At 39.6% G+C, this 12,447-nt stretch overlaps 1 protein-coding gene across 12 annotated transcripts in view; it reads left to right on the forward strand.

The window, feature by feature from the left end:
• LOC123683871 (SH3 and multiple ankyrin repeat domains protein 3) overlaps positions 1-12,447 on the forward strand; it is a 124,529-nt gene that overhangs the window by 106,785 nt on the left and 5,297 nt on the right. For 4 of the 12 annotated variants that reach the window (XM_045622840.1, XM_045622844.1, XM_045622833.1 and 1 more), the window contains 7 exons: positions 1,374-1,635; positions 4,285-4,491; positions 7,162-7,356; positions 8,269-8,512; positions 10,136-10,671; positions 11,111-11,436; positions 12,035-12,308. In XM_045622840.1, the coding sequence (XP_045478796.1) occupies positions 1,374-1,635; positions 4,285-4,491; positions 7,162-7,356; positions 8,269-8,512; positions 10,136-10,671; positions 11,111-11,436; positions 12,035-12,308 (2,044 nt within the window). Of the gene's footprint in view, positions 1-1,373; positions 1,636-4,284; positions 4,492-7,161; positions 7,357-8,268; positions 8,516-10,135; positions 10,672-11,110; positions 11,437-12,034; positions 12,309-12,447 lie in introns of all 12 variants that reach the window. The other 8 variants (XM_045622837.1, XM_045622845.1, XM_045622838.1 and 5 more) reach the window with 5 other exon arrangements.

Genomic DNA, 12,447 nt, shown 5'->3' on the forward strand with positions numbered 1-12,447 from the left:
TTAGTGGAGATGATAGCTTTTCAGCTCTGTACCTTTTACACGATTGGCTTGGATTTGGCTAAAATACAATGTGTTACTCGCATTCAGATATTATTTGCTTGCAGAAAAGCTAGACAATCCTGATATCACAGAAATACCAGGGAAGATCAACTTCAATTCAAAAAGTGCATATTCAACTGAGAAATTTTCTGTAAATTGAGAATCCTTGAAAGCGAAAACTCTTACTTTTGAAGAGGGAAGATATCATGGTGGGATGTCCTGATCACTTAAGAGTTAAAGGAAATGAAGAGGCCAAAACACTTGCCAGAAAAGGAGCACAAACTCCTTGCATTAGCCCAGAACCTTTCTATGGTATAGGTAAATGTACATACAAGAAAGAGTTGCAGGAGAAGGAAAAACCCAAAAGAGAAACACTATGGCAGAGTCTTCCTGGGTTGGATAATTCCACAAAGAGTCTGGATCTTAGCAAGAATATACTACAACTCCTCACAAGGCATAGTTGCCTCAGTAAGCAACTCATGATAATGGATTTAGCAGAAAACGACAAGTGCAGAATCTGGGTGAAGGAAGAAGAAACTCCGGATACCCTGGTGTCGGAATGCCTCACCATCGCTAGCCAACGCAAAAATGCTTCGGACAAGAGACTTGTAGAAGTGAGGAAGTATCCCCTTGAAGCCATACCAGATACTGGAGTTCATTAGAACTCTGGAACTGAAAGGCAAGCTGTAGATCACGTGATGGCGAAAATATCTCTGATGGAAGACACGATAGATCTTAAGGTTGCAAAGCAATGCAACCCTCTTGAATCTAATATAAATCTAAAGGTAGAATGTTACAGAATGTGCATCAACGTTTCGAACAAAACTCATATGAAGGTTGGTGCTGGACATATTGAATATTTGCTAAACTAGCATGCAAGTTTCCAATAAATAGAAGTTCTATCTTAAGAACTTCCTTCTTCAAAAGTATTTCAAGACTTTCTAGGTTACAGAAAGTCAGCTGAAACAGCTCCCAATCTCTCTCAAATAAAATATCGATATTGATCTTGACGTTTTGGACCAATGTCTTCAGATAAATTGCTCAGTTTCTTTTTCAAATGGCCACCATGTATAAACAACGTGGATCTACTTTTTAGTCGTCAAAAATGAGGCATTTTCAATGACGAGTATTGGAAAAAAGTACACCTAATTTGTGTTAGCACTGTACCAAAACCTGACAAATCTCTATCACCTAGATTAAACGTTTCTATAATCATTCATTCCAAATGTTGAAAACATGCAAACCATCACATCATCTCTGCATTTCTATACCCTTCTCGCATCCCCAAATTCTCCCATCTAATCCCAGCACTCATTCTAGGCTTCATTTTCTAGGCATGCAAGAACGGACAGCTCCAGCACTTGGAGCATCTTCTGTTCTACGGAGCAGACATGAATGCTCAAAACGCTTCCGGTAATACGCCCCTCCACGTGTGTGGTGTCAACGGGCAAGAGTCCTGCGCTCGTCAGCTGCTCTTCAGGGGAGCGGACAGAAACGCGCTGAACTTTGCCAATCAGAATCCTTATCAGGTGGCTGTTATAGCTGGAAACTTGGAACTGGCCGAAGTCATCGAGAGCTATCGACAAGAGGATGTGGGTGAGTTGAAAGCTAGAGATTCGAAAGGATTGGGTCTAGTTGGAAGCTGGATATTTCTTGGTTTGATGCGTTTGCGCCCATGAAATTAGGTGTTGAGTTAGAGAGACTACTAGGTGATGTACTGGGTGCTTCGAATTCGATATCTTATGTTGGGATCTCTAAAACTATAGCTGTTAAAGAACAATGAATGGCACATTCTCTGGCATAGCTCTTTTTTAGAGAAACGAATCAAACTGAAAGCCTCATGTCCATATTTACTTCCATGTCATAAGGAATATCAAACCATGAAATGTCTAAGCTTCATATTTCAATCAAATAAGTTGCATGCAGCATGTAGCTATTGCCATAGATAGCATGATGAATTGTTGGAAAACTACGATCGATTTTATATCTTCTTGAAGATCGGGTAAAGTCAATTGTTCATTGAGAAACTAAACACATACTCGGTGATCTTGTTAATTGCGTGTATTCAGTTAAAATGAGAATACCCTTCACAAGTGGGAGATTAAAGTTAAGGAAAGTTTGGAAACTTGTTGAACAACTTCAGTTAGACTGAATGAAAATTCATTTCGTTCACGTACCGTTTAGACATTGATTAATGTAATTAATGATTATTCACTGAAATATATCGTTTTTTGATCGAAATTAAAATTTTTTTTAGTTCCAAAATATACCTATTATTTTGAATGTTATATCAAAATGGATGTTTGCATCTTATTGCATGTATACGTTCATTCATTCATCTGTATCATAATAATTCTATCAAAAAACTACAATACATTTAGGAGATTCTTGCGGTATGTATTCTGTGTTGACTCCAAATTTTCTATCCACCCCGAAACAAAATACATAAAACCAGAATTTTTCTCATAGTTGAAACCTGGATGTAATTCAGAATGAAAATTTAGCAGTTAGAAACAACCTTTAGATCACCTAAAGCCGTCTTGATCTACATTTACGGCAAAGGCTAGTTTCTCCAAAGTATTTTTGTTAATATATATCTCAAAAAATTAATCAGGTGGTTGGATCCCAATGTTTTAAACGCGTTTTATTCAAGTTCAAGAGTTATTTCATGCATCTTGGTTCTGCTACAATATAGTAGGCCATCTGTACAGTGTGTCCCAAGTTTTACTGCCAACAATAAAAATGTTCTCATGAAATCATCGAAATTCTTATAAAGGGTGTTTTTTTTTAGAGCTATAGAATTTTAAAATGCAATAAAACAACGGTGGATTATTCGATTGACATGAATTTTATTTATCCGCAAGATAATCTTGTGGTATTACATTTTAAATATGATTTCTGGCATATGACCGTCACGGCTGGCTCGGATGTAGTCCAATCTGGACGTCCAATTTTTGATGACTTTTTCCAACATTTGTGGCCGTATATCGGCAATAACAGGGCGAATGTTGTCTTCCAAATGGTCAAGGATTTGTGGCTTATCCGCATAGACCAATGACTTCACATAGCCCCACAGAAAGTAGTCTAGCGGTGTTAAATCACAAGATTTTGGAGGCCAATTTACAGGTCCAAAACGTGAAATTAGGCGGTCACCGAACGTGTCTTTCAATAAATCGATTGTGGCACGAGCTGTGTGATATGTTGCGCCGTCTTGTTGGAACTACAGCTCCTGGACATCATGGTTGTTCAATTCAGGAATGAAAAAGTTAGTAATCATGGCTCATACCGATCACCATTGACTGTAACGTTCTGGCCATCATCGTTTTTGAAGAAGTACGGACCAATGATTCCACCAGCCCATAAAGCGCACCAAACAGTCAGTTTTTCTGGATGTAACGGTGTTTCGACATACATTTGAAGATTAGCTTCACTCCAAATGCGGCAGTTTTGTTTGTTGACGTAGCCATTCAACCAGAAGTGCACTTCATCGCTAAACAAAATAAAATGGACGTAGTGCGCGATACGTATTCCGCACAGAACCATTATTTTCGGAATAAAATTGCACTATTTGCAAGCGTTGTTCAGGCGTGAGTCTAATCATGATGAATTGCCAAACCAAACTGAGAATAAATCCGCTGTTAAATCGGTCGCCATCTTGAACAGTAATGCCAACTTTAAGTTATATACCTCGAAAAAAACACCCTATACATGTAGAATCAGAGGGCGAGTGATTCAGCTATTCAAAATCCATTGAAAATTGTAAGCTAGTGGTCAAAAATAGTTTCGACATTATAAATGAACAAACAGAACTTTGTTTCCAAAATATTCAACGCGTTCAAATAATACCTGAAAGTTCTAGGCACTTGCATAACGGTCAAAACTTTTACCGAAGTCTATAGCTTCTTTTTTGGTATTTCTTACTATCTTTTTATACCTGAATGCATATTAATTACTGTGTCACTTCCAAAGTCAAGTATCATCTCAATCATCGAAGCAAAACAAAGTTCTACAATAGCTGAGATCACAAATGGTTCAAATTTCTCTATCAATGAAATATTTAGTTTTATCTTATGTGGTGCAGGATTGTTTTTTGGAATTTTTACGGCGGTAAAACCCAGGGGCGGATCCAGGATTTCTTCTCCCTGTATCCACCCCTGTTAAGACCTGGGACATCCTGTGCAAAGCACACACTCTACCCCAAAAAAAACACATGAACAAGCTCTAGATCATCAGAATATATTTCAGTCCGGTTCCGAGGCCCCCCCAGCTATAACCCGAAGCGTAGGTCCGCTATTGGATGGCTCCATCGAGCCCCATCTCTGAGTACCCTAGCCTTGCCCCCAAGTCCCTGTCCTAGTGACCGATCTTCTGTCCCCTTCAGCTCAGCCAGTTCCAGCCTCAGCGATGGCAGCGCCCCAGCGGGCGAAATGGATACCGCCAGTATTGTCACAGGTATGTAGCCTAGGCGGATTAGGGTGGGGAGGCGTTCTTCTGCTTTTGGTTTGACGGATTAGACTGTCAACGAGGACCTACACTGCGCAAAAACATTAACGCACATTATGGAAATCTCAAATTTATTCTACAACTGAAGGGGTTCTCAATGATAATTATTTTTATCAGAATTATGCTTGCATATGTCATCCACTTTCAACGTTTTTCTTCAATACAGATGTTTTTTCCCAGCAGGAATAAAAAAAACATGAGAATATCAGATTTTGAATCGATCAATTCTAGTGATCAATAGTTTTTCTTTCGTTTGATTTTCTAGACTCGATTGCTATGCAACGCGAAACACGCAATTTGACCCAAGAGGAATGTGCCCAAGCGAGAAGAAGGGACATTCAAAAGAATTGCAGAAAGGTTTGGAGTTTCCCATACAAGTGTGTCCAGAATGTTGCAGCGATTCAGGGAGACAGGTATGAATGTCCGAAGACCAGGACAGGGTATATCACGGGTAACAACTGCCATTCAAGAACGTTACTTGAGAGTTTCTTCGTTGAGACAACGGTTTGCAACCGCTCGCCTCCTTCAAAATCAGCTTGAGCAATCTCATAGGGTGCAAATTAGCACTCAGACAATAAGAAATCGCCTCAGAGAATATGATTTAAGGCCTCGTGTCGCGGCAAGAGGCCCAGCTCTTACCCCAGCCCATCGAAGGACGCGTTTGGATTTTGCGAGAGAGCATATCCATTGGGAAGAGGCTGATTGGGAAAGAGTTCTCTTCACAGATAAGTCTAGATTCTGCCTCTACCATTGTGATCGACGTTCCTTTGTATACAGAAGTCCACATGAAAGATATGCTCAGTGAAATTTCCTGAATACTACTGGTTTCGGGGGAGGATCGATTATGGTATGGGGTGGAATATCTTCGACTGCTCGCACAGACCTAGTGGTCGTTGATAATAGAGCTATGAATGCTGATAGGTATACAAGGAACATTCTTGAAGAGCATGTAGTGCCATTTGCCCCATACATTGGTGAAAATTTCATTTTTATGGACGATATTGGCCAGCAAGAAGTCCAGATCTCAATCCGATTGAGCAGGTTTGGGACAACCTCAATAGAAGGCTGAGAAGTTCAGAAAATCATCCAGCTACTCTTAATGACTTAGGAATCCAACTCAGAGAAATCTGGGAAGGATTAGATCAGAACATTTTAAGATCACTCATTTTGAGTATGAACCGTCGTTGCCGAGCTGTAATTAACGCAAGGGGTGGAAATACCAAGTATTAAATCACTTATCAGCATTCCAGTATTTTGAAAATTGTTTATTCATCTTCTTTCACATAAGATTCGGTGAAATCCTGAATTTTTCTTCCATTTAATGTGTCTTGTTTCGTTCAAAACCTTCCCGAGAGAACATAAAAAATAAGTTATAAAGTCAATGTAGAGTTAACTTTCATTAAAATTGAGATTTTCAGAATGTGCGTTAATTTTTTTGCGCAGTGTATTTCATGTCCTGATGAAAAAGTTATTTCGTTTAAGGTACACAACTAAGTTCAACATCAGGAGTTCTCTGCTAAGCCATTGGAGGTATTAACACAAGAAGTTGTGTTTGGCATCGAGCAATACCTTCAATTCGGTCTTCTCCGTAAATTTTTTGGAGCTCTAGAAGCGCTTCAGCTGCCACTTTCTTTATATCAAAGAAGAAAATCAACACCGAAAGCAAACTAAACCAAAAGCAGAAAATGCATTCCCACGATGTTACCAATGTCTTGAGTTAACAATGACTTGAGGTTAACATTAAGGGTTCATTATAGATTTCATACATATCTTCTCCAAACATCTCTGCATGTGGATGATGTGTAGGAATGAATTGTTCATCTTTTTCTCCTCTCATGAAACTCATACTCATCTGTGTCAGTTTATTGTATTCTTATAGTATATAAAAACATTTAGTTTATACGTACATTTCCTCCGATTTCAAAAGGTTATTTAATTAACTCCCAGCTTCAGAATAATCAGAATGCAACACCTTGAAAAAATGCTTATTATCGTAGAATTCACGCCAAGCAGAAATTTTATACTAACAAGCTGAGCTGACAAATAATGATCTCATTAAAAAATCAAGTATGCCGGTTTCAGATGAAGTCATAACAGCAATTATTTTTTGTTTCGATATTCTGCAATTTTTAGTCGAGTTCAGTGGCATTTGTTTCATCTTGGGAATATTGGAATGAAGATAACGAAAGAAAACTAATATGATATTTTTAGTGTTATAATTAATTGATGTTACATGAACTTCTTCTCGCGATTTGAAAATTTTATTTACATTTTTAAGCGCTTGTTACTCTCGAGCTGTACTTGATAGCAACTCAAATGGGGAGACATATTTGCAGATGTTGGCCGACAAAGTCACCGGGTTTAACACCACTCGATTTTTTTGGTGGAGCAACTTGGCTCAAAAAATATAGATTAGCTTTAGGTGTTGCATTATTAAACTCTAATCGTACATTCATTTGATTGTTCTGAAAAAAAAAACTGAAGGGCTGAGCTAGCTTATGCTTTGACTGTCCCCATAGACTGCATGAGATAATATTAATCGATATCTTGACATAAGCAAAATATAGGAGAATAAAATCGAAAACATGACGCAAGTAAGATGTATTAACTAAATCTCAGTGCTTGCACTGGGTGTTGCAGATAAGAGTCTTGGCGATACCAGTGACATCATCAGCGACAGTTCCGGTGTGGGTACTGCGAATTCTGACACCAACTGTAGCCTATCAATGCCTGGTACTACCGTTGTTTGTATAGAACCCTACGTCTCTAAAGAAGAAGGTCATATATCGATAAGAGAAGGTGATATTTTAGAAGGTAAGATCATTATTTGTAGTTTATTTATTCATTCAGTTTCAGAATTAGAAGTTCCTAAATTTATTCGATGTTATATCATAGTTCTATTAATACTCACACTATAACATTTCGCTGAGACCTTACTAGTAAAAGCACATTTGCACCCTTCAATGTCATCTTCAAAAGTGATACTTCAATGCTCAGGTGGTTAAAAAGCAACAATTTTCACTACACTAATTCATTTCCCAATATACAAGTATATACAAGACTATATACAGTGTATTCATTTGTATTGGGTTTGTGTGCGTCCGTATATGGAAGCAGAACATGCAGTTCCACCACCTCCTGGACTCATCCTTCGGCCAACCCACTTTACCAACAAAATAATTCAAAAATCATCAGTTCTACGAGTAAAAATACATTTTCATCCTTCAAAGTCACCCTCAAGAGTGATACTTCAACTCTTCTAACTTATAAATAACTTTTCTCTAGAAAAATTCGTCTTTGCTTTCAAAATAGGCTTCAACCTTGGCAATCACTTCTTCATTAGAGCCAAATTTTTTACCAGGAGCATTTTTTTGAAGTCTGAAAAAAGCCAGTAATCTTTTGAGGCCAGATCTGGAGAATGAGCTTGGTGGTCAAGCAGTTGGAGGCGCAATTCATTCAATTTGACCATGATTTTGATCGATTTGTATCAAGAAAAGGATTGTCTTGAATTTGGGGACGTTTTTTTCTCAATTTCTGCACTCAATCGATCCAGTTACCGTATCTTAAATTCAGTGTTGATGGTATTACCTTTGTCGAGATAGTCAATGAACAATATACCAAGTACGTCCCAAAATACATATGCCACAACCTTGCCAGCTTGTGTTTGAGATTTTGGTGACTTCTTTCACTAAAAATGTTACCATGTTACTTAATTTTGTTTTTCAGTAACTGGTGCTACAGACTGTGGATATTTAGAGGGTAATTTGAGAAGCAGCGGCAATCGTAGCGGTCTATTTCCGGCTCATTGTGTGCAGGAAGTTCGTCTAAGACATAACATTCAACCAGCTATGATTGTGGCGGCAGATTCTAGACAACAGATGCAGCATCAACAGAGATCTCGTAATACCAGGGTGTTGGGTAGAAGAGAGAGCAATTCCAAACAGTTCGCTACGACACCAAGATCTAAGAAGTGAGTATATTCATCTGGATATTAATTCATTGGAAAGAGAAAAAAAAACTATTACATACTAGGGAATTCAGAATACAGATAATTTACCTACGGGCTGTTCAAAATAGTTGGATTAATGTTGTAGACAGCAGGTCAACTCCTGCTATATAGTTCTGCTGACAACGTAGAAGTAAAGGGTGTTTTTTTAGAGCTATAGAACTTTAAATTGCAATAAAACAACGATGGATTATTCGATTGACATGAATTTTATTTATCCGCAAGATAATCTTGTGGCATTACATTTTAAATATGATTTCTGGCATATGACCGCCACGGCTGGCTCGGATGTAGTCCAATCTTCGATGATTTTTTCCAACATTTTTGGCCGTATATCGGCAATAACACGGCGAATGTTATCTTCCAAATCGTCAAGGGTTTGTGGCTTATCCGCATAGACCAATGACTTTACATAGCCCCACAGAAAGTAGTCTAAAGGTGTTAAATCACAAGATCTTGGAGACCAATTCACAGGTCCAAAACGTGAAATTAGGCGGTCACCAAACGTGTCTTTCAATAAATCGATTGTGGCACGAGCTGTGTGACATGTTGCGCCGTCTTGTTGGAACCACAGCTCCTGGACAACATGGTTGTTCAATTCAGGAATGAAAAAGTTAGTAATCATGGCTCTATACCGATCACCATTGACTGTAACGTTCTGGCCATCATCGTTTTTGAAGAAGTACGGACCAATGATTCCACCAGCCCATAAAGCGCACCAAACAGTCAGTTTTTCTGGATGTAACGGTGTTTCGACATACACTTGAGGATTAGCTTCACTCCAAATGCGGCAGTTTTGTTTGTTGACGTAGCCATTCAACCAGAAGTGCGCTTCATCGCTAAACAAAATAAAATGGATGTAGTGCGTGATACGTAATCCGCACAGAACCATTATTTTCAAAATAAAATTGCACTATTTGCAAGCGTTGTTCAGGCGTGAGTCTATTCATGCTAAATTGCCAAACCAAACTGAGAATAAATCACTTGACAGATGTTAAATCGGTCGCCATTTCAAACAGGAATGCCAACTTAAAGTTATATACCTCGAAAAAAACACCCGTTATTACAATAAGAGAACTAATTGTTCATACTCTAAATATGTTTGGAATTCACAAATTAATTGAGCCTTTGAATGAGTCATATGCCTTTGAATGAGTCATAGGCAGTTCAAAATAGTTGGATAAATATTGTAGACAGCAGGTCAACACCTGCTATATAGTTCTGCTGACTATGTAGCTATACCAACTAAGTAGACCAGCCAACTAGATAGATCTACTAATAAGGTAGATCTTCTGGTTGAACATTTTCTATCTGATGATGCCATGTATAGCTGGAAGATCGAACTGGTGCTTCCCAAATCTGAACTTTCCTGTGCAACCTGATGACTTCCATTTCCAACTTGAGCCTTTAAATCATCGAGTCATCTTCTTAGAGGTCTTGGCCTGTATAGGTCGCCAGTGTGTTAACTTATGTGTACATCTGCTAGGATCTTGGCGACTTAGTATCCTACCCATTACCACTTCTGATCTGCAACACGCTGTGTTACATTTTCGCCAGATTAACCACATCAAATGTCTTCTCTTCCAGATACGCAGACATCCCGAACGCCAGACCAAGGACGGTGGTCTTGCACAAAGGCCGTAAAGGCTTCGGTTTCATTCTGAGAGGCGCCAAGGCAACGTCGCCGCTCATGGAACTGACACCTTCGGAAAAATGTCCCGGTCTTCAATACCTGGACGACGTGGACGTCGGCGGTGTGGCCGACATGGCCGGACTGAAGAAGGGCGACTTCCTCCTGGAAATCAACAACGACGACGTCTCCTCGGCCTCCCACGAGCACGTGGTGGATCTGATCAGGAAGTCCGGCAACCTTGTACAGATGACCGTGGTGTCCATAGAGCCGGAAAGCGTGGGAGGCATCCCCATGAGCAAGTCCACGTTTTTACCCGGTGGTAACGTCGACGTACCGAACAGTAGGCAGTATGCGACGTTGCCAAGGAAGATCGGAGGGAATCAGGGTATCATGAACAGATCGCTGCAAGCGCCACTTCCTCCAAGGAGGGATCCCAAGACGACGCTCAGCGTTGGGAGAGCCAGGGCGAAGAGTATGGTTGCGGGTTTAGGTGAGTGATACTTTGGAACACCCAGTGTTTTTAACCAAACATCAACACTGTGTTTCTTCAACCCCTCAAATGATTTAGTAGTAATGCTTAGTTCATCTTGGACTGAATTCCCAAATCCCCAGATTTTTGAATCAAATTGATAAAACACCTTTAATAAAATACAGTGGCAACAACATAAACAGTCACAAATCCCAAGATAGTTCAAAAATCAAATTTTCAACTAACCTCATCACTGACCAATTCATTCCTAAGAATAACACTTCGTGAAGAACAATACCACTTACCAGAGCCCATTTATTGTAATTATAACATTTTCAAAGGTAATTTTCGCTACACACCTCCTCAAAATCCATCACTAACAAATCCTCCTCCTGTTGAATGTATCAATTCATTTTTCTTTCGCGCATGTGCCCTGTTCTCATTGAACTATTCCCAACAGTAGAAGAAGGAGAAAGAGAAGAGACTGAAGACTTAACGAAGTCAAGTTCGGTGGAGTCTATACACAAAATGACGGACATCTCGAAATTTGGCACGCTGGTAACGAAGACTGCTTCGATCAGGCAGAGACCTATTTCCGGAAGGGTCACCTCCAGCGAATTGGAGGAGCTGTTCGAGAAGCAAAAGTCCGAGGATGTTTATGGCAAAAACTCACTAATGATCAGTTCGAGGTTTCAAGCTGGGGGAACTATTTCTAGTCATCCAAGTTCTCCTGCTAAGACTAGGGTGTACGCTAGTGTGGCCGAGATGAAGAGGAATAAGAGTAAGGTAGGTGGTTAGGAAGCAGTTATTTTCACTACACTGATTTGTTTCCCAATATACAAGTATATACAAGACTATATACAGTGTATTCATTTGAATTGGATTTGTGTGCGTCCGTATATGGAAGCAGAACATGCAGTTCCACCACCTCCTTGACAAAATCCCCTTTCCCAACAAGATAATTCAAAAAGCATCAAACATTTCTTGTTTATGCAGAAAAACTACCTCCCGGAAGAGGCTGAAACTCTGAAATAGTCAATTGTTACGTTTTTCGTTTAATTAAATCGGTACTTTTGGCTAACACTAATTTATTTCAGATACACAACCATATACAACTATTTACAGATACTACTACATTAATTTATTTCCACTACTACATTAATCTATTTCCACAACTTATATCTACTTGAGTGTACGGCACTGACTGCGGTTTACTTCGACACTGCCCTCCTCTGCGGCTTTCATTGGTTATATACCGCTGGCATCTCTCTCTAGAAGGGAACTGATCTTTCTGTCGAGCTATCGATGCGTCCGGTACCTTTTAGAAAGAGGCAGTGGCGTAGGGCTTGCAAATTCGTTACAAAATATAATTCTCTCTTTCCAGAATACGAAGGTCCGATTCACCAACTTATTCTCGAAGGGCAAGGGTGAACTGAGAAGGGATTTCCACAGCACGCCCGACTTGACTCAAGAGTTGGCCATGATGTCCGTCAAGAACCATCGGAGCCAAGAGGACTTGGTCCTTCTCCAGAATAGAACTCTACCTCCTACGCATCCTCCACCACCTCCACCGGCCATGGTTCAGATGGTCAAGGTGGATAACAGGATTTCCAAGACGGAATATGACAATTTGGCCCACAAGAATTCTCCCAGAGAAGGTAAGTCGATTGTGTTGACTCCGATACTTCTTCGCCTTTGAATATATATTGTATATTTATTTTAGCAATGGCGTGACGTCAATTTTACATATTTGTGTTGTCAAACCTTTCGCTATGTTGCCGATTCACTCATTTTTGT

This window comes from Harmonia axyridis, chromosome 7 (genome assembly GCF_914767665.1).
Source record: "Harmonia axyridis chromosome 7, icHarAxyr1.1, whole genome shotgun sequence".
Taxonomy (NCBI): domain Eukaryota; kingdom Metazoa; phylum Arthropoda; class Insecta; order Coleoptera; family Coccinellidae; genus Harmonia; species Harmonia axyridis.